At 38.3% G+C, this 27,952-nt stretch overlaps 1 protein-coding gene across 1 annotated transcript in view; it reads right to left on the reverse strand.

Moving 5' to 3' along the window:
• Positions 1 to 74: 74 nt before the first annotated feature.
• Positions 75 to 27,952, reverse strand: part of LOC121066050 (dynein heavy chain 5, axonemal-like) — a 149,051-nt gene continuing 121,173 nt past the window's right edge. The window contains 6 exon segments of the mRNA XM_040549372.1: positions 75 to 1,135; positions 2,500 to 2,721; positions 7,609 to 7,817; positions 15,454 to 15,586; positions 23,435 to 23,623; positions 26,971 to 27,318. Of these exon segments, the coding sequence (XP_040405306.1) occupies positions 917 to 1,135; positions 2,500 to 2,721; positions 7,609 to 7,817; positions 15,454 to 15,586; positions 23,435 to 23,623; positions 26,971 to 27,318 (1,320 nt within the window). The 3' untranslated portion in view covers positions 75 to 916.

Below are 27,952 nucleotides of genomic sequence, written 5' to 3' on the forward strand. Positions count from 1 at the left end.
CAGGTGAATCTACTCCCAGAAGTGTCTTATACTTTTTGTTTCTTTTTTTTTATTTTTATTTTTTTTTACCTAAATTGAGGCAAAAGACAGAATAAAAAGCAGTTAAGAGTTGTGGTTGCAGGACTCAGGCAATAACACCAATGGAGCGACTATGAATAGCGCCAAGCTGGTGTTCAGACGTGCTTACTCTGAGAAGAATCTGAAAACTGTTTTCTCACCCAGAACTGGGTGTGTGCACATCTTCCTTCTAATGGGATACAGGTTTAAAAATGAGTTAGTATATGCAAAGGCCATTACTTGTGCAAGGATAAACTAGCTTGTTTGTACATCTTTTATGACCATTTGCGTACACAAGTGACTACTCAAGGAAATTGTAGTATCCATTTGTAAAACCACATTGCAAATTTACAAATGTGAAATCAAAGGACATGTATATTTACATGTATGCAGATAAACATAAAGTTTTACCACACGTTTAATTCACTTGTCATTACAACTTTAATAACACTATAGATGATAAGTTTTTAACTACAAAGTTGAATTTTAAAAGAATCATATTATATTATGAAGAAGTCTTATACTAGGAAGAAAAGATAGCATCTACAAAAGAACCACCACAAATGTTAGAGTAGCTATCGCTGTCATAAGCACTTTTTTCCTAGTGTTTCCAGTATAAGCAAGTTAGTTAAATGTATTCTCACCTGCTTTATAACAGTTGCTAAATTTTAAACCCATACCTGTTTTCTTTCTGGTATTCCCATGTTATTCAGTATTTTTGCTGCAAACAGAGTAAGCTGATTTATGTATGATTAAGACAACCTCTATACATCACTTACTAATTCCTGCACTCCCTAAGAACGAAGACATCACTGAAAATAACAATGGAAGTCCTACTGGCTGCAGATAAGGTTGGTCCTTATTTTGAATTGCAAAGCAGTGCCACTCCCCGCAAAGTCCAATGATCAGGATTCTGCACTGTTTTCAGGTACAAAGAGAAAATATACGTCAGATCTGTCCTCCGAGGCTTTTTGTAGACAGGACAGGAGTACACACTTCCTTGTTGCTTCTTTGGGTCATGTAGTGCCGTCGTGCTAACTGCATACACGTGGACTACAGGAAGACTTGTGAACAGCACCTGAGAATATTGAATAGACACAGGGCTCAGCATTAGAGAAGCAGGATGGGATGTCCAAGCTCCAAACATGCTGGAATTAGACTCAGTGATGGCCTCCAGCAAAAACACCAGCACCTCAGCAGAAGTACACAACAGAACACAAGTCCTGTGCTCATCACTACACCGACCCCAACCTATCCTTAGCCATTGTCGATTCAGAGATGGCAGGCATCAGGAAGCCTGGAAAGAAAAGAAAGGAGGAGAAACCTGTAAAGCTGCACACCATGGCAAAGGATGGAAAAATGGCACTGTGGTTCTAGGAGGAAGCAAGACCATTGTCCATCCTTTTTCCCCATCCTTTGCCTCTTCAGCTGGTGTTCTCCCTTCTTTCCCCGCTTCCTGTTCCTTGAATGTCAGGTCTGGACCTACAAAGGCCAAACTGCACTTATCAAGCGTCCCTGTTACGTCTGCACTTGCTGGCAGTGGAGCTTCAAAGGACCAATGTGCCTTTTGGGTGTTTATCCAAACAAGATCTCTTCAGGTCTTCCAGCAATACCCAGTATTCATTGGAATGGGGCAAAAAAAGGTCCCAAACCATCAGCAACACAGGGGCCTGCTGAACACTCCAGAGCACCTAGTAAACTCCATGTTTCAAGGATGTCCTGTCACAAACCAGGAAACAGTTCTCACCAGAAGCTACCAGGGGCACGGTTTAGCTTGGAAAGGTTTGCCCTCAGCCAGACACAGAAGTGATTTACCTTCAGAGGAATGACCTTGATGCCAGTTCCAGGACAGATGTCACTGGTTTGGCAAAAATTTACCACACACACAATGGCAGCTTTCCCTGTGCAGTGACCAAAGCACCTAATCGCTGCTCCTTGGCTAGGTTTTAAATCTGCTCAGTCACATCAGCACAATGTAACCCCATACATGGATAACTGAGCATAAGCCCAGAACTAACAATCTTCCTCTTATTCAAAAATGTGAGGGACTTCTAGTCATCCAAACACTGACCTCCACAGGAGCTGCCATTAAACCCAGGCCCAGGCCTTGGAAGCTGTTACGGGGCCCACTCCCTCAGTCCAAAGAAGGCTGACTATAGGTTGCACTGGTTTATTCAGACACAGCTGTGCCTCTGGGGTCCCTGAAGCCAAGGGGCCCAGCATCTGGTCTGCTCGAGTGCAGCACATCCTAAGCTCATCTGACAGAAGCTTTTTGATCTGGTCTGGTGGATACACGCCCTTGTCCTCTTCCCAGTCCTGTTATTATTTTATCCCTCTCAAAACATGATGTGAAACCAGTGCTGCAGGCACTCAAAATACTTTCTGGTGTTCTCTGAGCACACCATGTTACACCCCAGTCTGTGATGCTTAACCAATCCTTACCTTTGGTGCGGACTCAACCAGCTTACTATTTCTGCGGTCCCAACCTGCGCCTTCAAGGAAAAGGCCGTATATATAAACCCCACCGATGTCAGCAGGAGGCGGGCCTGCAACATCTTCTTTCATCATCTTGGTCACTTCGTTGTGTAAAACAACACTGTCGAGTGCCCATCCTTTTGCTAAATTCATGCGAGTTGTCTCTTGCCTCATAGCAGTTAGGAATCCCTGAGGAGATTGAATCCAACACAGAGGCTTTGCAAAAGTTTGAACATACCCATTTCCAACTTTTTTTTTCCGACATAACAGAGACACCAGCAGCATAAAACCTCTTCCCACTGAATCTCATCTACATACAAAACTAAATTCAGTAGTGTAAATCCAGTGCTTTCTTACACTGTCACAGTACCAGGCATTTGTATATACTTGCTATGCATGTGTTGGTGCGATAAAACCACCAAAGTGGCTTATTTAACATTGGAAACTGCAAGTATAACTCACACTTCGCTTCACCCACCTACTTTACAACAAGCCAGATGGAGAGAGGTTTACACAGCTGGCAGATAAGCGTGGTTTGTGAGGTTCTAAATACAGGTAATTGCTAAGCCACAAACAATACTGGTATTTCATGTGCTATATTACTCACCTTTTCTTATACCAACATTGTAAAAATGCTTTTCAGTCAACAAATCCCAAAGCATTTTACAGTAGACAAAGGAAGTACAAACTGGAATCATGTAATTAACTGCTGAAATGCCTCTGTCACTAGGACGAAACATAGCTGCTGCTCAGTGCAAAGCTGTGATATACGAAAATAGCATACTATTGGAGACACCAGCAAAATAAACTCACAAGGTTTCAGCAACACAGAATGAAACTCATTCTAAGTTCTGCACAGTTATAATCTCAGGATATTGTGAGAAGCTATGACAAGGCAAGCCAGGCTGAAGATGCCAGTTAGCTTTTCCAATATAACCATCCATATGTACACACATTGCAGTACATGGGAAATACATCAGTCCTAAGAGACAGGAGGACAGACTGCTTTGTACTTCTAGTGGGCACGTTGTGGATGTACACCTTGCTTTACCTTGTGGAAACCCATTTGAGCAGCCGTGAGATGTGTGAATAAAACACAAAAATTGAAGATGCAAGAGGGATTTATTGAGAAGGACGACTAGGAAGGAAGAAGTTTCAGGATAGATTTCAGAGCAGAGGAAGAAGGTGGGGGAATACACAGACACATGGGGAAAACACAAAGTTGGGGAGGGAGTGGGCAATTACAGAAAGAAATCAGGGCAATGAGTGAATTGATTAAAATTTTTATTTTTTCTTATATTCATCCATCATAGTGGAGGCTGATCTGTTGAGCTACTGTCAGGGCTAAAAGAAGGGAAAAAGCACGTGCAAAAACAGTAGTATCTTGGCTTACTGAGTGCCAGGGCCAGTGTCTGGCTGCTGGGACTGGAGCAATTGCTGCTGCCACTAAGCACTTCTCAGCGACACAATATCCTTCAAGTTATGAGCATATGAGATGACATTCACGAACTCAGATGATTCAGTTAAATGACATTGGTGGCTTCTCGTTAATACCATTCCAGGGACCCCAGGACAAGTATTGCAAAGAGGTTTTGTGATAGCAAAGATAATTGTAATTGCATTTGAAGTCGTTGAGAACGCTAGTAGGTAGCTAAGGGAGACAGGATTAAAGGCCAAGTTCTTCTATCATAAAGGCCATTAAATGAAAGCAGAATCCTTGGAGTTAATTTGTGGAATTTTAATTTGTGGAAACATGTTAGTATCGGTAGTTTAAAATACACAGTGTTCACTGCCAGAAGACCCCAGTGGGCTACCAGACACCAGATAAACTGAAAAATTAAAGAGAGAAAAAGAGCCTGAAGAGCACAGGACAGAGCAATGACTGCATTCAGGGAATCAGTTCAAAGGCTCTGTGGAAATGTGGGTATAAAAGTAAGCTCAGAGCTGAGAGTTGTCCTTAGGGATAAGATTTAGACCGCAGACTGTTCTTGCAGAGATAGCAGAAGCTATATGCTATCAGCAGTGGGACTTTGTAACATTTATCTGCTCATTAGAATGAATCCTAGACCCTGTTAAAAACTACAGCTGGGAGCTGGAGGCCCAGCTGGGTATCCCACAGCAGGCAATGGCACAATCGACAGCAAGAAAGGATCAAGGGCCTTGAGGTGCGGCTGTACGGGTCTCCCCAAAACCCTCTACCAGGCTCATAAATGACCATTTGCCACGATATTTGTTTTGATTTCTAGTATCCTTGCCCTGTTTTGTTTGTTGTTGTTTCTTTGTTTTTGTTTGCTTATATGTTTTTTGAGTCAGGGGTGGTTAAGATTTCATAAATGGGGATAATTACTTCTTCTTTTCCTCACCTGCCTTTTCCCAAAGATCTCCCCGGCCTGCTCACTGAAGGCTGCTAAAACTTTGCTCCTTTGCCTTCTAATAAACCATGCAAAGTAGCTCTGAACTCACTAGAATCAGGCATCCATGAAAGCTATGACAAGAAATATGGAAATCAATTAAATCTGTTGTTTTCACTACCATATTCTCTCCTTTACCTTGCATATGAGGTCCCTTGTTTTTCACTTATTTTTCATTTTCTACAGTGAATAAAATATTGTAGAGTTACTATGGAATTAAGTGGGGTCTGAGGAATGGAGGCATTGAACTTCATATTCTTAACAGTATTCATATTGCTTCGGCATCTAAGGCTCAGAAATGGGCTGGGGTTCTCTTACACTGGATATTATTACATGACCAGAAGGACAGTTCTGCCTCACTGGGCTTAAAACCCACAGATAGGACAAGTGACAGCAACGGGATACAGAGATGCAAACAAAGATAAATCAGGATCAGCACAACATGAAAACTGGGAGATAGAAATGAGACATGCATCATGCTATGATTTTAGGGAAAAAATCTGGTAACATCAGATTAACTGCCAGGAGGGAAGAGAATTTGAGGCACTCTTCATTTCGCTCACCCCAGTCATCTTGGCCCAATGCAGACACACAGGGAATCAGGTTTCTTTTATGCAGAAGCCTGAGCCTGCTCTCATTTGTATCACTATAAATAAAAATTAACTTCTGTGAAATCACTGAATTTATCCCAGTATATAACCAGTCCAAGAGAAGGCAAAGTCAGGTACTATATTTTTTTTATTGCCAGAATGCTTCATTCTCCCAGTGGTATAAATCTACTTTATTGTCTTCTGTCATCCATGGCATTTATCCATTGACTATAAAGCAAGCAGTGAGATCTATGCAAGTAGGCAAATTACAAATTATTTAGGAGCTGCATTTCCTCTCACAAATGAAAGGAGTTTTTCTGACAGTTTCTCCACTATAACAAACAAGCCATTAGACCAACAGAACTAACACTTCATCACCTCAACTTGCTTGAGAAGATGGAAATCAATTTTCTTAGCATACGAAATAATGGTTTTAAACACAGCAATATAATTATTAACAAAAAATAATATTTAACTAAATAGAAAATGAGTCTTTGTTCAGACAAGTTTCTTGTAGAATAAGCCATTCCCACAGCCTGGGTTACAGAAAATGGAGACTATAAAAATAACCAACCGATTATTAAATTTGTGCTTGTCAGCACAAATTGATGTTTAAATCAGGTAAGCACATCTGCTTCTGGATTTTTTTTCTCTGCACATTATGTATTTAGGGACTTTTAGAACTATGTGTCATGAAGTGTTTAATCTTGGTATTTCTAGAGGCTCTCTCTCTTACTATGGTCTATTAAATCATGACTTGTCTGGGGCCATTTTACTCTGATTATTTGGCAGCTTTCTTGAGGAATGCAGATGAATGGATCAAAAAAAAATAAAATGCAGGATGTCTAATTTAGGCTGGCAAAATTTCAGAACTGACACAACCCCAAAGAAATAAAAAAAGCCAGTTAAAATGACCAATACAAAATCTATGTCAGCTCTTCCCCATCTCTAGTACAAAAGCAAACACCTACAAAAACCAAAGTCTACCAGGTTTCCATCCACCCCAACCATTGCAACAGTTCCTTAGGAATATTTTAGCGTCATTAACAAATCAAGTACAGAAGCGTAATCATTTTATTACACCTACTTCTAGTCTCTTTCATATTTTTGCGTGGGAACCCTTTGCTCAGGGATTTTATGAGCACACTTCTGTGCTATAAAGCTGTATGGGCAGACAGCTGACAGACAGGCTAGATGATAGATGAGTATTTCCCAGCAGTAGCACTAGAGAATATTTGCCATGGTTGCTTTCTCTCTTCTAGGCAGCTGTTTCAGCTAGCTTTTGCATTGCTAACAAGTACTGAGATTAAAATACATCTTTAAAATAGCTCTTTGCTAAGGCTCCACAGAAACCTGTTGGCTGGATGCTCTCACAATGACTCACTTCCACAATTCACCGTTCCCACAAACATCTGTGAATCATAAAAAGCTTTAGCTAACGTGGATATCTGTGCAAGGGATCTATGCATCACCTAGATATGTATGCTTTACCTCTTTTAACTCTGTTCTCAGGTGTTTCCTTTTCTGTGTTTCATTTTGTGTCAATTTTTAATTTCATTTTACAGTGCAGGGCAAGGGCTGTATTTTTATATGTCTCTCCAGACGAAGTCTGGCACTGTTCTGGGGTGGTATAAATAACAAGCCTTCCATTTCAAGGAACTGATTTGCAAGGGTTGAGAGTGAAGTCCAAATCTCTTTTTCCTTTGTCAAAGTTTACAAGTTTACCATGTTTTGTTTTGTACTTTAAGGGGTTTTCACACAATGAATGAAAAACAGATTACTGTAACAGAGCAGGGGAAAAAAGGAGGAAAATGTGGAAATGTGCAAAGATGTTTTCACTCCATTTCCATACTATAATCAAAGCAACCATAAGATGCATTCCACTAATTCAGTAAAATTATTTTTTTGTCTAGCAACAATTTCCTTACTAGATTTTGAAGTTAGTTTATCTTATATCTATGCTAAAAAATTGCACTTAGATTACACTTAGTATAGTCCTGATCGTGTTAGCCTGAAGTTCTCTCAAGGTGTAATTTAACTGTTACATAGAAGTTAGATCGACCTGTCAGACTTACCTGTGGATTAAAGAATCCTGTCATCCAGAACTGATTTGGTCGGCCATCCAACAACCAGCTGCTGAACTGCTGGTTTCTTTCAAGAAGCTCAGTGAACCAAAATCCTAAAGTAGTAGACTCCCAGGAAATCCTAAACCATAGTTTTGGAATTCTAGCATCATACATATTATCTAATGCATCTCGCAGTTCTTCGGACATAATTATGGTTCCTGGAAGATAAGTAAAACATTCAGAATGAACTTTTCCCTAGCTTGCAAAGGCAATTAAAATTTCCAATGACATTCTGAGTCTAATAAACCCTCTTTTGTTGTCCCTTAATTGCACACCTGTTGCACTGAAATCTTATCAGTTTGCAGTTAATTTGCACAAACTTATATGACTTGATTCAAACAAAATGTGGCAAGATAAAAGATATTTCTTCTGGTATTTTAATCAGAAATAAAGGGTTTTTTAGACAATTCCTTCTCCTTTACACACAATATTTATATTCAGTATATTGGCAATGCATTCAGAATGTGATTAATCCTTTAAAACTTTTTAATATATTTTAATGTCTCCCAAATACATGATCAATGATAGAGATATACCGTGTAACTCACTTTCATCCCGAGCATGTACTGACAGCGATTATATTCATGAAATTCACTGTTATTAATGATAACTTTGTACAATTCCATTATCAAGATTCCCAATAGGAAAATACTATGTAGAATAAAGCTAGAGACAAGTTTTTTGGTTTTTTTTTGGCAGTGCATGCTCATATATTCCATGCATAGTACTGTTGTCTTCATTAAAATATTGGCATTTATTAAGCCTGTGCTTTTTCTGTGATACTTGCCCTTCCATGTGCCAGAAGTTCTTAGATCTTATCAGTCTGTACACTCACTGGTACTGAGAGCAGGCACATGGCCTATGCCTCAGGATATCTTCTGTATTCCAGCTAAAATATTTTAAATTGTAGAAACTGATCTGGTAGCCTCCATTTTGATTATATGTTCATGTAATACCAATGTTCAATGCATCATCCTACACACAACTGCTGTAATTGCCACAAGGGTTTTTTGAAATACCAAACAGAATCAGGTGGCTTCCACTACGGAACATGTAAAGAAAAGAGAAGTAGTTTGGGTGACTGTAAACAAGAGCTGCAGCAACCCAGCTAAACACCTGTATTGAAATGATGCATGTGATAAGTAAGTGTTTCAAGTCCCTTCCTTCCATTGACATTGGCAGTTGAGTAGAAAAAGAAGAATTTCCAGAAACCAAAACACCAGCTTTTAATTTAGATGAATGCAGTGGCTACTCTAAACACATGTATAACACTGTGTGCAAATCTGGCACTCTCTAACTACATGTCAATGTCAAATAGGCTTCATTTTCTTCTAGCAGATAATCAAAATCGTAGAGCCATTTAGGTTGGAAAAGAACTTCAAAATCATCAAGTCCAACAATCACCTTCACCTACTGTGTCCCATCACTAACCTATGTCCTTCAGTGCCACAAATGACCTGCTCTCATTTACAGACATTTCTTTCTGTGCAAGAAATGCTGTGAGAAAACTACAAAACACCAAATTAATTATAATTAATTTTAAAATACTGCAGCAATACAGACTAAAGCAAACACATCAGGCCTATCCTGCAATCTCTGTAATAGCTTCATAGTCAGGTTCAGATTTGTGTTCTGGGATATGTAAAAATCTTTCATAACACAATAAACATCCTATTTGGGTATAAACGTTCTCTAACATAAAACTAAAAGCACCAGCATTTAAGGAAGAAGCCACTCTGTGTCACCTCTCCTTGGCCTACAAACAATGTAATATAAGCTTATATACTTGATTTGCCCTCTGGAGGTATAAAAAGTAGAAAGCAATTCATGCAACGCATGTTGGCTTCAATTTCAAAGCAGTCTTAGTGAGGGCAGAAAACAAGTAAACAGAGTCCCCTGCTACCCCTGAGGATCATTACTATATGAACTGGGAAAGAACACTTTCACCTGTGGTTCTTCTTTTCAGGCTAATGCAGCCAACTTTCTCCTGCAACAGGGGTTATGAGAGAGACACACTTTCTTCCTTTATTCTTGCAGGCAGGCTGGAGCATTTCAAGTACGGAGATAAAACCAGTCTCTGCCCCAAAGTATGGTGAAACCTCTCAGGATAGCTGCCTGTTATGACTCAGAGCAGCTGCTGAGAACATTAAGCCAAAGAGATCTTGAGGATGAGGTATGTTCACAGCTCTGGCCTTGGCCATATAGTTGCATAAATATTCCTAGTGAGTGGGCGTTAGCTCTGGCAGTAGGCATACAGTGCTTGAATTTCAGCACTACAGCACACCGAATGACATCTGTGGGTGTTGGGATGCATTTCTGCAGCTACAATACTCTGACAAATATAAAAATAGTAAAAAAAATAAATAATTGTCAGAAATGAAATTGGTAACACATGAGAAAAATAATAGTATCTTTCTGGAGAATGGTGATAAATGCATTTGAAAAACTGCATTTGATAAATTAAATGAGTAGTGCAACACCATGCACTCCTCACATTTAACTTGTGAGAAGATCAGAGCCCTGGTTACCATATGAAGAGAACAAATGTCCTATGAACTTAATGTGACAGGATGGAAAGTATTATGAATCACACAGGCCAGCTGTTAATAACTCAGTTATTTTGGGTTTTTACTTTGTGGTATTCCCTTTCATGAATGGAATAAAGCTCATCTGAAAATGACTGATGAAAGGTCGGGTCAGTTAAAGATGTTAGGGAATTTTGGTGCCTCCAAAATAATATCTACTATAACTATACTGTTCACAGAGTACACAGCTTTGAAATTAGGATTCCCCTTCTTCATTGCTCTAAATTTATAGCATCTCACTTCCAAACCACATCTAAATCTATCCAATTGATGTGTAGCAAATAAGCCAAATAATTCTACTCAGTTCTGAGAATTTCTAGGTTTTATTGCTAATTAAATAGTCTGCTCTTTTCAGCTGATCTGTTTTTAGGGTGACTTATTCAAAAGGTATAGTGTTGTGCACAGAATGCACCAGGAACTTCATTATTTCATGTAGTTGCTACCACACCTACCATGAGCTGAAAATGGTGGCATTTTCTCTTAAATGTGCAAAATGTGTTTCTAAGTAGTTTTCCCAGCCAGCAAGTATGCATAACTGTTAATGAGAGATCTAGAAATAATATACTACACTTAGTAAAAGACAACAGAAGGCACTCTGGATGAGGAGTAAATAATGGATGAGAGTTGCTGAGCCAAGAGTAACTATGCCCCAGGACACGCTAGACTTGTCCCTCCTGTTCCTCAGATGAATTCCCCATTGTTACATTACATTCATGTCTTCACTGAATGCTCTTAATCATCTTCAGAGAAAATTCTCAACCAGAAGTGGAATACACAGATGATCCCTACAAGCCTTCCACACACTCTGTAAGGATCAGTAGGGTAAGAGTCCAAGACCTTTCAGTCCAAAAGTCTATGATTATGGTCAGCAAGTAAAACTAAAATTGTATTAGTCTTAGCAGTTTTTAAACCATAATTAGTCTAAACAGAACCTAACTATTTAAGTTTCATCTTATCTTTGAGACAAGATGATAATCATTGGGAAGAAGATGATACACCCTCCCTTAGTGAGAGACTGTTTTTCCTCTGCTCTAGCAAGACTAGTTTCCTGATCTTCTGTTTCTCAACATAGACTATAATAAATAATGGCCCAATCTAACTAATGGCCTAATGGCCTAATCTAATGGCCTAACTCTGGGCTCTTCTGGAGTTCAGTTATATTCCCCTTGTAAGGCACAATGAATGGAAGTAACTTACAGCAACATAATGAAAACAATACTATCAAAGTTACAGTATTCTGAGTTTAAAAATAGTGAAGCTTTGCTTCATTCTTCCAAGGGCTTAACACGAGTTTGTGTAGATGACCTAGGACTTCTAAGTGATTCCTGTTACATATGTTGGACTATATATTACCTCATGTCTACATGAAGTCCCACGTGTTCCAAAATGTTCTCTGATGAATGACAATAAGGATACACCTAAGGCCAACACACTGGCTATCAACGCAGTACAAGGATGGCAAGGAACTAAAAGCAGATAATTATATAGTTTTTAAAAAGGTATCAAATCAATGACTGAGACGAAATCAAGCAAATCAAGTCCTGGCGTGTAGGTTATGTATGGTGTGCATTACATGCATGAAAATATGCTAGCTTTGTAACCTGATGGGTGCTTTATTATAATTTCAGTGGAAAGTTTGCTTAAGCTTGGTAGGGCTTCTCCATGACAAATGCCACAGTGACTTCTGAAGTTACTATTTCTATTGATTCCCCTTCCTTTCCTTTCTATGTTGGTCTTATGACTCCCATAGCTATTTGTTCAATGCTTGTCTTGTAAGTACAAAGTAAAATGCATGGAACAAAAACTCTGGGACAGCACACTATGTACAAATCACTACATACTAGCAGTCAGGTAAAAGCTTGTAGAAGGACTGCTGTATTCTCAGGAAATTTGTTAACATGAAAAGGACTCCTCTTCCTAACTCTGCAAGTACTGCATAAATACAAGCAGGAGTTCTGTGACCACATGACACATGCATATATGACATGCAAGGATAGCAAATCAAAGGTTTCATGTATGGCTTCAACTTGTCATGAAGTAGGCAGTTCTAAAGGTTTCGTTTGCAAACACGAAGTTATCAGGTACCGTAAACAAATGCCAAGTAGATGTAGGTTTTTGATCAAAGTAGAATCTAGATATACTCATAAATAAATGAGCTAAGCATTTCCCTCTTTCACATGACAGGTTTTTAAGCAGAATACTAAGTAGGCAAAAAAGCAGGAAATAAAACATATTAAAAGCTGTGTTTTTTTCCATCGCCAAGGATTCATTATAAACATTCAGTGCTACCACGAGCATGATCTATGGCTGAGATTCATGGAAACCACTCATGAGGGACTAGGGGTGACTCCCACAGAATCTCCCTTGCCACTTTCTTCACTGATAGAAGAGACATTTGGGTGCCATCAAAACACTTACCACTCCTACTTCAGTGCATGGAGGAACAAGAAGACCTCCCCCACCCCGATCTCACAAATAGGCAGCATGCAGCTCCCCCCTACTCAAAGAAACTGCACCAGAGACTAGGAGTAACTGAATGGGTCGTTACTGTTCACTGCAGTTAAAGACACTGTCTTCATTAGTGGCAGAGGTGGTCTGAAGTGCCTACTCCCTGTTAAACAGCTACGGTATTAGTATCCTCTGCCAGAGGCATGTACCCTTCCACAGAAGAAGGGCAAGGCATGTACACAGGAACCGCATAGCTTGTATATTGCTCTGCAATTGCAGTCACCCTCTGCCAGGGGCTCAAGATCTGCTGTTCATATCCCTTTAGAATCTAGAGTTTTGGTTCAACCCCCATGTCTTACTACTCCCCAGATGAAAAGATGAGAAAACAGCTCCTTCCTCCTGTCTAAAAATATTTCTTTATTTGCAACATAGTCTCTCTTTAGGTCACTTGAGAGGACAGTCATCATTGCCGTGTTCTGATTTATATGGAACTGTATTATACCAACTGTGAAATAAATCCTGGGCAATCAATAAGTAATTAAAACAGAACTAATGGCTGGGACATAACTGAGAGTACAAAGTGCAGCTCCAATCTAATTATTACAATTTGATCCAAACAAAAAGTCTCTCTCTGGGCTGCAAAGTTTATTGGTGGAGATGCAGGCTTGGGCATGGTTGCCAACAAATACCTTGGGCACGTGCTGAGCATCCTCACCCCTCCTAAATGCTGAACACTGCTTAATCTGCCCTCCAGATAGAGGAACAAGGCTGGCTCTGCTAATTCCCTCAACATCTCTCATGTTCAGCTGCACACAGGCTGTCACTAAGGGGGGCTTTACATTATCTCAGACAAAACCCAGTGATCAAAAGCAAGATGACGAAGTCCTTCTATTCACATCCAACCTGCAGAATCAAATATTCAGAACTCCTTTCACAGAGCTACTCAACAGATGAAGATAGAAGCTATAATCTAAAGTGCAATATTTGTTTGAAAATTTAGACTGGCTATAAGCAGCTCTGCTCAGGCCTTAATGGGTTCATGAAGCCAGAGCCAGATGCATGACAAAGGCAGATGTCAAAATTCACACAACCTGTTTGAGCAGGCAGATCAGTTTATCTCATTGTAAAGAAAGAGCAGCACAAGAGATGACTTGAGGCTCCGATTGACTAGTCTGGGGAGAAAATCTATTGCGAGAAAGCTTGGTGTTTTCCTCTTTGCTGAGGCAAGAGAAGGTGCCTAAATTTTCCTTCCCTCCCCTAATTAACTCACTACCACACGCATCTGATGCATCATGAATCTGCCAGAAGCCATTAATTGGTATTGTTAACTATACATCCCATTTTGTTTTCAGAGCAATTTTTCACTATATTTAACTTGCCTGTCCCTAAGAAAATTATTGTGTTTTAGAGGATTGCACAAAAGTTATAGCATTAATTTGATTAAGCACCTGGTAGAGGACTGTGCCCACTGTGCAACTGAATACTAAGTGCAAATAAATTATGTTACTCATCCACCCCTCCGCATAATATTGTACATTTTGAGATTTAAAATATATCTGTGAGGTTCAAGGAAAGATTAATTCTTTCTTGGATAGAAATCATTATTCTAATTTACTTGAAAAGGGATGCTATGCACATATACAAGGGAACTTTCCTCTCAGTTTTGAAACAGAGAACAATTGGTTCTTCTAGCTCGGAAAATGCAAGCAAGGCAAATCACAGTACTGCCATCACCCATAACAGAAGGGACTAGTTTTCAGGCACTCTGACCTTCTCCCTGTTGGGACAGTTTGCTGTCTTTCAGGTATTTTCTGCCTCTCTGCTGGAGAAGAGCAGACTTGGGTAAGATCTTAACCAGTGGAACTGTGCCTGCTTCATTTTCATTTACCGTTAATTCTTCTTAATTCAATAAACTTGGCTGAGCAGCATTATAGGATATTTCAACAGAGGAGCAAAATAGAAAGTGAAAACAAAAAGCAGGCAGTAACATCATCATTTCTTCTTTTCCCTCATTCCTTTTCTGATCAAATTTTCCATCTGTTTCTAGTCACCTTCTCTCTAGATTTGTATTAAATACATTCACCATTGCTCACTTTCAGCCAAATATTCCTGTCTCTGAGAGAGACAGAGTGCTGTTGCCTGCCTCCTGTGATGGCTAAAAGCAGAACCCTGTCATTCCCTTTTCACTGGCACTCCTACTCACTTCAGATTCCATTTAGAGACATCCCATTTCGTATAACCAGTTTCATGAACGCTGCAAATCTCGTCTTAGAGTCTTTACCACCTGGCCTGATCACCCTGTCTCTCAATTACTTAGCAGCAACACTTCTACCTTCTTCTGTATCATTATGTCTCGGCTTAATTTCATAAATGACTCTGGCACATGACCTGTGGACCTCATCACACAATTCAACTCCCCTGAGCTCTGTAGAGATCCTAGAGTGAATCACAGAAGTGCAGTCATGCTGTGGAACACAGTGAACTGCAATACTGGAGCACATGCAGACAGAATAAATTAAGGTGAAATGTCCCTAGAGGTGGAGTCAGGAGGCTATTAAGGTTATAATAAGCAGTAATATGACAAAGAGATGGAAAAAGAGAAAAAGGCTGGCAGGGAGAGAAAGTGAAAGAGGGAAGAGGGAGAAAGAGGGAGAAAGGGAGGGAAAGAGGGAAAAATATATATTTAATTACAGGGCACAAGTAGCCTTTAGTAGTAAATGAAGGCATCTTATATAGTGTCATTCTTCATATTGCCACTTACCATCTATAGCCAATTTGAGATCAGTCAGTGTTGTTCGAACTCTTGATATAACATGTTGCATGCGGTCAATTTCTTGACGGAGAAATATATTCATGGGTTGAATAGCTCCCATCTTTTGAAGTTGGGCTTTCACCTAAACAAGAATAATGAAAATACATACTACTGTGCAGTAATTTTTGAAAGCAAAAGGTTGTTTTTTCAATTGTATCCCACCGTTCTTGAAAAAAAAGGAACTTTTATGCAACAGATGGCCAGGCAAGTCCTGGGCCAACTGTAAGGTTTAGCACAGTGTAACTCATCAGCTCACCAAAAGGAGCTGCTCCATCATTCTAAGGAAGGAAAGTTCCCTCTTTTGGAAGGGACCAGCAGTTCCTTCTGTCCCTGCTAGGCCACAGTGTCTTAGAACTTAAAAAAAAAAAATCATCACATGTAATATAAAAGCATGTTTTATGATAACTTCTTCATATTTCCAAATTGTGCTATGTGAGCTTTCTCACCTCTTCTTGGCCTGCAGAGTTGAAATGATGCTACAAATGGACTTTAACTTAACAAGCAGAATGATATATAAAAAAAAACAGAATATATAAAACTGCTACATCCAATATCATGTGACTCACTCATAAGACAATATGTCTTACCAGAGAGAGGCAGTTGCCAGGAATAATACGGGTGCCACACTGTTACACCAGTATGTGTGCCATTTTGTGGGTAGAATCTCACAGATTTCTCAATTTTCAAAGACAGTAGTTTCACATATACTTAACAGAGAACATTCTCAAAAATTAATTAGTTGTCTATATTACTTAAGGACATGTCAAAGCTAAAGTAGCCAAAGCATCCGTTCTCTTACTTTAGCATATCATGCAGATACACTATGATTCAGGTATATATGGTATGCTTCGTGTTTATCAAAGATGACTGTGTACATTAATGCATGAGAGAGGATTTAGTAGTACCTGCAGAAATCATGGTGCCTACAGCTCAAATAGTATAATGTTTTTTACAGAAATCCTGTCTGTAAGACTTTCCAGTGTTTTTCACTCCTGCTATAACTCAGCTTTCAGAAAGCCAATGGTCTTCTGTCTGTACTCGTTGCCACTCAGCCCCACGCCTCATCCTTCATACTGAAGCAGCATGAACCCTGATCTTTACCATAGTCACTCCATTATTTTGCAGGTGAAGCTCTGCAGGGTGACTCTGGAACCAAAGAGAGATCTCAAACAGCAAAAATAAGATAAGAAATCCAGATACTCATGTGGCCATCAGAAGATAACCGACCAATAGAATCAGTTTGCTAAAGTAATTTAAGAGCTTATTTTGAGCTTACTAACAAAAGATGATGAAGAAAGAGCTAGAAGGTCTATTACTTTCAAAGAACAGAACATCATTGGGATTCTACTGCAGCCAAGGAGAAACTGCAAAATTTGGCATAACGAGTGCTATTTCATCAAGGCCAGAAGTCCACCAGATTTTGCTTTGTGTTTTCCCAGATGCATGATTGTATCTGGGAACGTACAGTCATGCATCTGGGAGAACACAGCACACACTACTATGCATACAATACATTATATACTCACAGGAAAAGTTACTACGGCGTATCTTATTATTATACCAAATAGCACATCTCTGCAAGATAAATATAGTAGTTGAGTAGTTATAACTGCTAGTATAAATGAGTAAATGCTTTGACAATTTCTGTTTTGCAAGCTTCAACTTCAAGCACAATAAAATACATTTTTTTTAACTTTATATGTTATTCTCCTTGGGAGACAGTTATCAGCAAGGTTATTCATTATATTTTAATCACAAAGACCTATGAGTTTGCCAGACAAAATGTCTGAGAAATAGGTGCCAGCCAATTATGCTAATACTTTGCAGTCTGACAGTTCATTTTGCAGACTGAGTTAATGTGTTTCTTCCTGTAAAAGAGAAAAAACTACCAAAATCACTATCATGAGATTAGACCTCAGACAATAAACTTATTTTGGGTAGTTTACACAATGAAGTATTACCATTTTTTTCAGACAAAATTCAGGGAAAACTGCTTTCTGAAAATTTCACAGGAACTGATAATTCTCCCTCTCACCAAAAAAGTTTATTTTTTTTTTCCAGAATACTTATAAAACTAGCATGACACTAATAAGAAAGGGATTATACAGAATACAGTTTATGCATTTTGTCCTCTAAATAAGAAATATACTTTTTTCTAGTCTGCAGAGCATGTGTTCATTTTGGGCATAATGTAGAGTAAGATTTTCTTCTGTCTGAGGAAAAATTGTATGAAACACCTTGTTAAGGAAGTTATTTTCCAAAATGTTGCTATTTCTGAAACTTCAAAGAGAAGATAAAATAAACATTCTAAAATATTACTACAGTGATAACTGCACAGTTTAACTAATGAATTCTCAGAATTAAAAAATCCCTCTGTTTTTTTTTTTTCTTTCATGTACCTATAGAACTATCTGTAATGTTTTGAATCATAGAGTGAACAAATTATGCGGATATTTGTTAATCCATCCTAGATATGTTCACAGCGCTCAGCCTGGAGGACCAAGCATAACCAGATATAAAAACTGAAATAACGACATATTTCCCACCTTGTTGTATACAAATCAATCCTTATCTGCAGTGAGATTTACTAGGTGTAAGATAGTTTCCTTTCTTGGAAACCTTGCTGTTAAGATTAGTTTTAAATACCAGCTATGAGGCATGATTGACTGTTTTGTATTAGAATTCTTATCAAGCAATCAGATGACTTACTGCCAGTGCTGTATTTATTATGACATGAAGAGATGGATCCTGACTGACAGGGAAAAAAAATCAAAGACAAAACTCACTAACCAAAATAGCCTTTCTGAGATTAATATACTAATTCCATAAAGCCCACTTACAACATCTCCTTCTCAACAGGAAAGCAGCTGTCAGCTAACATAAAACAAGGTGATTTAAAGAAAGAAGGAAATAAAATCATAATCTTAATAGCTCTGCCTGCATGATTTTGCAATGCATATTTCTACTGTATAAGACTCCCCTATACACATTTCTTATCTGTCCCCAGGTCACCACCTGCTCTGCCACTGCATACTGTATAGGACATTCAGCAGAAAAGCAGTTGCCGAACTCATACTGTTGTAGTAACTGCATATCATTTTGAGTAAATGCTATAATTTTCATTTAGGCCCACCCACTTGCTATGCCCTTTGTCAGCAGAAATGGGAAGTGAGTCATTCTGCAAGATGGCTTTTTTCTCCCCATGTCAGAGGTCTGAATAAGAAAGACAAGCTCGGGGCACGTCCATGCAAAGCTCTTCAAACGGTGTCAAAGACCACTTCCCTGTTGTATAGAAGGAAGCTGGCAGTGAAATATGAGGAAAATAGCTGAAGGTCTAGACCTGGATGACCACCATATCTGATAGGGTTGGTAACTAAACCAAAGACACCTTACAAAGCATCTGCATTAGTGTTTCACTTCAGATGAGCAATGTTTTGCACTTTTTGTGGCAAAAATACTGCACTGAAAAGTAGACTCCATGCATACAAACTGGAGTCACTTCAAATTAAGGTAACCCAAAAGGCATGCTTCAGTGAGTCTAACATACTCCAGCCACTAACAGGTATTCAGTCTACAGACCTAGGCTAAAGTTTGACCAAACTAAATACCCCAGTAAAAAACTTAATGCAGGCCTGGGTCCTCAGATGAACTCCAACCACCATGCAATACTAGCTAATACTTGCTAGTCACAAGTCTTAGTGGAGGATAAGGCAAAATCAATACTACAAAAATATTTAAGGAATAAAACACTGCTATTTGGGTTAAAAGCCAATAAAGTGCAGGATCTTTGGAATGTCTCCATGTCTATTCCCTAGTAAGCTGGTTTTCAAGCTACAAATGCTTTCATTATAAACCTTTGCATGCAACAGGCTGACATTTACCCTTGCATCTATCCTCATTCACATGGACTGATTGGACCTAATCATTTTACCACTGATCTCTTTGTTACCTGTAAGGCAAAATCCAGAAGCAAACGTGGTTATAAAAGCAGAACCCTCATCTTGCCTCTGCCTTTGGACGAAAAAAAACGAAGATAATTTTAGGTCAGGAAGAAGGTTTATTTTGCTTTTGCATCACCTGTATCAAATTGGAGTCTGCTAAAGCATGCAAAAGTGACTTGTTTACTGTCTTTTGGGTGGACATTTGGTCAGTTATTTGACTGGTGAAAGGAAGAATTACAAGAACACATCAACAAAAGAAGAAGAATGTATCATGCATATCAAAGGCTAATAATTGAGATATTGAGGACTTTGTGCAACAGCCTGGATTTCACAATGTGTCAAGAGAAAGTACAATCCAGAGCTCTCAATGTCTGCACACAATTAGTTTCAGTATCATCCATCCCTAACCTAGTCTGTTGGGGTTTTCACTGCAAAAAAATTCGCTCCACACTTTCTCAGTGGAGTCACAAGAACTGGACAAAGATAGCAGAGACACCTACCACTTTCCCTGAAGAGTGATTTATATTAATTACTTTCATTTGTTTCCTGATTCTTCCATTTGTTTCTTCAATCCTTTTCTCCACTGACAGTATAACTGGATTTCTGAAGACTACCACACAGTGGCCTTTCTGGAGCACAATTCTGTTAAAAGCAGACCCAAGTGGTACTGCTAGGACTACTGAACATTTTTCTTTCTACTGCTCTTATCCAATGAGGCATGCAAAAGAACTCTTTTTGACACATTCCATCAGTCTCTTACAATGTAGTAGATTAGTTTTAGTTGTTTCAGGATTTTTAAACCAATCTAGTAGGTAATAATGCCCTGATTACAAGTAATAATGTCCTGAATAACCAAATGTTGACTTAAATTGATAAACAATAGAACTTATTCTCTTTTTTTCAGATATCACATAAAGAATTCACATAATTCATTTCACTCCTTATACCTGTAAGCTTAATTTCACTTGGCTCCTTTGCTTATTATATTCTAGATTCTGCTAACTTCTGCTTTTCCCTCTGAGAACATCTGAAATCTCTCCCTTCTTTTCTGCTCAGACTAGTGAAAGTATTGGTTATATGTTAGTGAACTTTTTTTTTTCCTTTTGGTATTTTAGACATTCTCTTTTTGTCAGTTTATGCAAACTGTCATTTAAAAATTTAGATTTATTTACAATTGTCCTCTCCACCCTTTCTAAGAGATTGCAGAATAACAGAACTTAAATTCAGATGAGAACCATCTTTGATTTTTTGCTTATTGTGTAGAAATGGCCACACTCCTGGCACCATAAACAAATGCAACAAAGACATGGAACTGGGCACTAATGGGAGAAAACGGAAATCCTCTTCTGACAAAGAAAGGGTTATTGAAGACCCAAACTAGTTCTAAGATATAGAGAATGATAGAAAAGGTAAATCCATTAGGCAAAATGAGAAGGAAATATTGAAGAACCAAAAACTGCAAGAAATAACGTCAAATTTCATAACACTGCAGAAGCAGAATCTGAACCTACAATGCGGCTGACACAATCAGAGTTGTACGGAGGAGCAAATTACTATCAAAATAAACTGTTAGAAAATGGCCACAAGATGTTCTGTAGATACTTAGAGCAAAGGAATCGCTACCATGATACAGAAACTGATAGTAATTTTTGGATGGTGGAAAAGTACCGTGTTGTCCATCAGTAATATGAACTAAAGAAACAGGATGTAAATAGAGTGGTGTGATTATTCAAAGTGCAATTCACAGATCAAGATGCACAAAGTCTGAGAAAATTGGAAATCACCAGGAAGAGGTAGTGTCTACACTTAGTGGAAAGAAAATGAAACAAAATTGCATCCTGAACTCAGAATATATTTACAAGAAATACAGGGGAAAAAGTAGATCCAACAGGACATCCTCTGACTCTGCCTGTTAGAAGAAATGGGAGGGAGCTTTGGGGGGCATGATGCTAAAGCATTAATATTTAATATTTGCTTGTCTAGTACCAATGTGAATATCATTACTTGAATCATAAGAGAAAAGCTGTCAAACAAATTGAAGCAGGAGGTTTCCTCGAAGCTCAGAGAAGATGTCAGAGAAGCAGTACAGAAGCAAAGAGCTATCTAATTGTGAGAATCATTATATAGATGATTGCTTATGAGAAAATAAAATCTTGCATGTACGCTTGGCAGATCATGAGAAAGATAATAGCTTGTCATATTACTGGATGACAAAATGGCAATGAAAATAATTGGTGGTGATTTTTTATTACCATCACTTGGGAAAGTACGTATTGTACCCAAATACAGTGCTAAAATGGAGACAAGTTAAGAGTACAGGCTTGAGCTTTCAGAAGATACCCTCCAGACTATTGGTCCTTCAGTACAGTCCCTGGCTTCATCACTGGTTGTCTGCAAAGCTAAGACAATTGAGGGAGTGACTGAAAAGGGGAGACCTACTCTGCATTTTGTATGGATAACCTACTCAGGTTATGAAACTAAGAATGAATGAGAGTGAATGAGACCAAGATTAAGCAGAAGAAATCGAAAGTTCAGTACTATTAGTGTCTTCTAAATATTACAAATTCTTCAGGAGGAAAAAGCTTGGCAATTTAACAAAGGAATGAAGAAATAGTTCTTTGGAGGATTTGGGAAATATCCTGGAAACAATATCTCGATAGATACATTACAAATATGTCAAAACTATACATGCTACACAGGTATTCAATATTCTATCTCTATTGCAAATTGAAAAAAAAAAAAAAAAAGAACTGAATAAAACTAGAAATTAGTTCAGTGAAACATCTTTAACATCTTTACTCCAATATGAAGGATAAGAGAAGAGGACTGACAACAATCCGAAGTGCAGACTATAAGTACAGATTCAAAGTGCAAATTATTAAATGTATTAAATCAATAATTAAGAGTTAATAATCACTATAAATTTATTTAGTATTTAACATATTTGATGATTTATTTATTACTAAATAACTGTGAAAACTAGAAAAATGACTTACTTCCAAAACAAGCTCTACAATAAATGATTAATATACTCCCATTGGGAAATACTCAGTAAGAATGTGAGAGAAAAGGGATACACAAGCAGGAATAGCTGGAAAAATAACTATATAGAGAAAGCTGCTAGGAAAGCTCATAAAAGAAAAGCTGCAAATTTAAAGTGGCTTGCCAAGAGGGAAATGAAAAGAGAAGTTCTGAGCTGAATTAGTCAGTGATTTATACAAGACATTAAATCTAAGATGAATGGTAGAACAGAATATCAGAAATATTGCCAGGGCCCCAAGACTACTGTTCATACCCTAAGTGGACATTGCAGTTTATGCAGAAAACACAGTATAACAAAGCAAGTTGTAATACTGCATACTGGCAGTCTACAAGAAGCATGGACTGCAAGCAGGGGAAAAAGCATTATCAGTCGAAACAGTTGTAAATAATAAAATCATGGAAAGGGGGAGTTTTCAAGAGTTACTGATCAGGAAACACGTGGTAATACACCAGATCCACACTTACAAAATGATGAAAGAGTACTTTGTGCTGGAGTTTTTCATTCATTGAGACTGTTAATTGAAAATGTGAGAAAATATTGACAAATACATCTGTTATGGCTCAAACTTAAAAAAAAAAAAAAAAGGGCAGTGATAAAAACCACTATTCATAATGGTGGTATCCTAATAAAAGTAGGTAAATTGGAAGGTATAACCGCTGGTATCCTCCTCTAAGCTACTGAGGAGGGAGAGGACCTTCTGAAGTCTCCAAGGGCTATTCTGGGTCAAGGTAACTCACTAAGTGGACTATGGTATTTGCAATATATGTTTCTGATGTAGGAATTATTTAGATGATAAACCAAAACAGACTTCTGAAGCACTATGCATAATTTTAGGAGGTTTTTAAAACATGTGTCATTTAAATTCAAGAAAGAAGCACAATAAAACACATAAAACATGAATATGCATACATACATAAAACATCTGTATCTCAAAAGCAGCACATACCTCATGAGGGTTATAATCTGGAGGTAACTTCTCCAGCATCTCATCAGCAAGACGTTGCACCACTGCTTCTCGGGTTTCCCCTCCTCCAGTGCTGCTGTCTTTGGGCTGGATGCTTACTATTGTACTCAATGTCTCATTAGCCAGGTTAGTCTGGTAAGTTATATCTGCATTAGGGTGAAGTCCAAATACCTTAAAGAAAAAGGGAAAAAAAATAGGAAAAAATTGCAATTTTCCTTTTAAAAATTTATCACTGAAAAAAACCATGAATACAGATAAACAAGGAAGAAAATCTACAGCTCTATAACCTAATAGACGTGAACAGGTCAGTGGAAGCCCACCCATTTAACCGGACAAGAACCAAGCCCAAATTATACAGAAACATTAACACAGGTTGCATCTACAACTGCATTTTCATTCAAACAACAAGTGTGGTTTTGAACTGATCTTCTGATTGTTATACAAACCAGGCTTTGGATCATGCTGCACACAGACTGATTCCTTTCCACTGGATGAGACTAGAGCTTGTTGGAAACATGCCGTATGCAGACACTGACCCCTCACCACTAACTTCTCTCTACAGATCTACTACTATTGTAGCTGCTCGAGTAGATGTCCCTAACAATCAGACCAACTACCAATTCTAATACATTTTGTTTCACTCAGTCTCTTAGGCTTATATAGCATGAAGCACAGCGAATAAAACACTGCCCACATTTGAAGTACTCAGAGATTTTATCACTGGTGATAATATTTAGGATATTTTATGTTTTGTGCTATTTTTGGTTTAAGTCCTCCATTCCTTACTTCTCCTTCTTTTGAAACTGAATTATTTTATTTAAGATACATCTAGCAGAGAATTACTGCAAAGCTGCCCTTTGTTTAAATGATAATAGCTTTCTCAGAAACCTCTGCTGAAATATCAGCAAGTCTCTGATTGTCAGGTGGATTGCAACGTTCATCCAGGAGGAATTGGACTGTAACTTATTTCACAAGCTCTCACTGAATTATAGCTATTAATTATCTCTAACAAACTTTGAACCACTGATCCAACAATGAGGAATGCTTACCCCCAAACTGAGCACGAATGCCAAGCAATTTTGTCTCATGTTATGTGGTTTTGTATATTAGAATTAGCATATTCTAAGAAGATACTCCTACTAATCAATATTTACACACTTTGAGTACAGAACAAAAAGGGCCATGTGCAGTATTTTTGTTTGTAAATCTAGAAACTTAAAGACAAGGGATATAAGTGGCTACACTTGTGTCAAAGCTAGCAAAGCTGATATACACAATCTGTGGATCTGACCCTTACAACACAGCACAAAGGACACAGTGCAGACCTACTATTGGCTGTGAGAGAATGTGGGACAAAAACTAGCACAGAATTAGATTCCAAGCAGGATTTAACATGTTTTACAGACAGCAGTTACCTCAACCTGTATACTTAAAGCTGTAAAAAGTGAAAATATCAATGCATTTTATTGCTTTCATATTCTATCATCACGTGATGACATACACATTTGAAGATACACTCTTTTCTGCTTGTGCTCTTACAGAATAAGGGCTTGTTTGTTTTTGTTCTTGCAGATTTTGTGGCAATGCTATAGCCCGAGTTAGAAATACAAAAAGTATCTTCTATCGTGAATGTAAATTGCAGTGCTAGACCAAGGGCTAATTTCATAACTGGGGTAATATTGACAAAGACAGGAATGTTACACATTGAAAAAAATCTCTGCTGCTAGGTGTTCATGCAAGTGATATATGATCACAGAAACCAGAGTAGTAAAACAATGGGCAGAGCAGTGTCCTGGAGGTCCTGTAAATTAATCAAGGAGCCCAATTTCTCATTCCCTGTGAACCAAAATCTCTGCAAATTTTGATTAAAAAAGTGACGTTGGATTCTGTCTTTCAGTTGTTTTTTTTAGCCTGATAAATCCTCAAAACCAATTGCTAATGCTCTATGCCCCTGTGAAATCAAAGTCATTTTCAAAGGGATTGCTGAGTTCAATCACCCTCTTCAGAAGTCAGTGTTTATTCTGATCAGAGGTTGAAATTTCTTCAAAAGAGCAAAGATACAGCAATCAGACTTATTCAATCTTTCCTTCTCAACAAAAAGTGGAAAGGGGAGGAAACAAAGATACACTGTTTTGACTAGCACAATATCCGTTGTGGAACAAAGACAACTGAGAGCTTAAAAGGTTAAAGGTTGCCATGAGCAATTTTGACAGCTTTTAGAAGACAGAAGAAAGTAGACATGTTCTTTCTAACTTGTGAAAACGTGAAGGAGAAATACATGTTTGCTTTCTTGGACTTCATCCTATTCACATAAAAGTCAATGGTAAAAGGTGCATCTTTATCAGCACAAATGCCCTTGCATCTGCTTTCACTACCTTCAGAGATTCAAACCTTGAAAAATTTGTTTTATGAGCATGGAATCTTCTCAGCCTCTTACCCAGCACATTATCAGTAACAGAAATTCATTTTTTTTCTATTCAGTCCTGTCTATTTAATTTTAATAGAAATTACCCATAAAGGCATTTATCAACTTAACATCAATGAGACAGAAACCCATAACATTCACTTCTATTTCAGTTTTAACTGACTTCAACACCTGTAGCTGTGTTAGTGGGAATAGGGAGTTGCAATCCTCCAGTGAATGTGACCACTTCAGTGTACACATACTGGGTCATGTAAAAATGTTTGCAACCAGGAGCTACCCTGCACCTTACTCCATCAATTCATGACAACATCCATCTCTCCCTGTCCTCAGAACAGAATAATGTCCTAAGTATAACTTGTAAAATGAGACTATACAGACTTTTTATTCATTAATTCTTTCTACTCATGTCTGCTCTATCCCATGCAAAGTCACAAAATCAAGTTCAGGTTGGAAAGAACCTGTCAAGGTCATCTAATCCAAACCACATGTTCAAACAGCTCAGCTAGGGCAGGCTGTCCAGAATGGTGCCCACTTGGGTTTTTGAACATGTTCAAAGATTGCAACTTCACAACCTCTCTGGTAAACCTGTGCCAGCACTTGGCCACCCTCACTGTGTTCTCCTGTGGTCAGATTGAATTTCCTGGTTTTTAATTTACACACATTGCCTATTGTCCTTTCACTGGACACCACTGAAAAGAGTCTGGCTCTGTCTTCTTTACACCTTCCCAACATGTATTTATACATATTTATAAGATCTCCCCATGACCCTTCTCTTCTGCAGGCTAAATGGTCCCAGCTGTCTCAGCCTTTCCTCGTATGAAAGACGCTCCTGTCCCTTTATCAGCTTCACAGCCGTCTGCTGGACACACTCTAGTAAGTCTGTATCTTGCCCAACAGGACCAGGGCACGTGAATGTGAGGCTTCTTCTAAGTGTCTGAACATCTACTTCATCTTCCTGCTTAGCAGATATTTAATAGACACCCACTACAACAGTACCCCTATTGGTCTGCCTGCTAATTCCGCCTGTACACTCATGGCTCTGGAAAACGATTTTTTCTGATAAAAACTCTAGTTAATATTCAAAATATTTTACCTCAGGTGTATCAATCACTGGCAATTGCTCTATGTACTGGAGATAGTCTTCAACTGTTTTCCCTTTTGGAATAATATAATCTTTGTAGAAACAAAATTTGTCACTAAACATATGCTCTCCAAACCATACTCTCGCAAATGTATTCAGCAGTGCTTTGTCAAGGTCATCAGTTACGCGGCCACCGTACTGTACTTCCCCAAGCATATAGCGAACACAGCTCCAGTTCACTCCACGTTTAATGTCCATGTCATCCAAATGATTCTGAACAAATTGCACACTGGCTGTGAAGTCTGCCTGATTAAATTCATAAGGAATATTCCAGCCCAGTGGACCAAACTTTCTTCTTTCCTGTAAGACAGACAGAATTAAAGGTAAAAGGCTGATACTAATTTTGGAGAAAAGATTGAGCGCAGAAGAATACATGAAATATGCTGGGCTGTATTCCACCAACTTTAAAAAAAAAAAAAAAGATTTTTCACTTAATGCATACAAGGCCAAATGCTTGATTAATTATCTAGTACTTAAATATTTCTTCATTTATCATCATCAGTAGACAGAGATGAGCAAAAAAAAGAGGAATATAAACATTTTCACAGAGAAAATACCCTCTTTTTTAAGTACAGTGAATCTGTGAGTCTAGAACTGTATTTTTTTAATTTCAAAAATGAAGGTGCTGTTTTAGGAAAGGATGTCCAAAATCCATCAGCCATGACTATTTTTTGTGGTTCTTTTACGGACATTCATACCAGTGAAGCCTCTGCAGGTGCAGACAGAAAAAGCTGCTTCATTTAGAGATGCAGCTAGCAGTATGTGGATGTTAGAGCAGTATCTAATATTCTTAATTACCTCCAAAAAGATGATCCAAAGGCAAGCACACCACAGGCTGCCACTTGGACCACAATGGATCAGGGCATGGATGCCATAAAATTAAATTAACTAGGTAAAAAATATAAACTAAGGACGCTGAAAAATCTGTCAAGAG

This window comes from Cygnus olor, chromosome 2 (assembly GCF_009769625.2).
Source record: "Cygnus olor isolate bCygOlo1 chromosome 2, bCygOlo1.pri.v2, whole genome shotgun sequence".
In the NCBI taxonomy this organism is placed as follows: Eukaryota; Metazoa; Chordata; class Aves; order Anseriformes; family Anatidae; genus Cygnus; species Cygnus olor.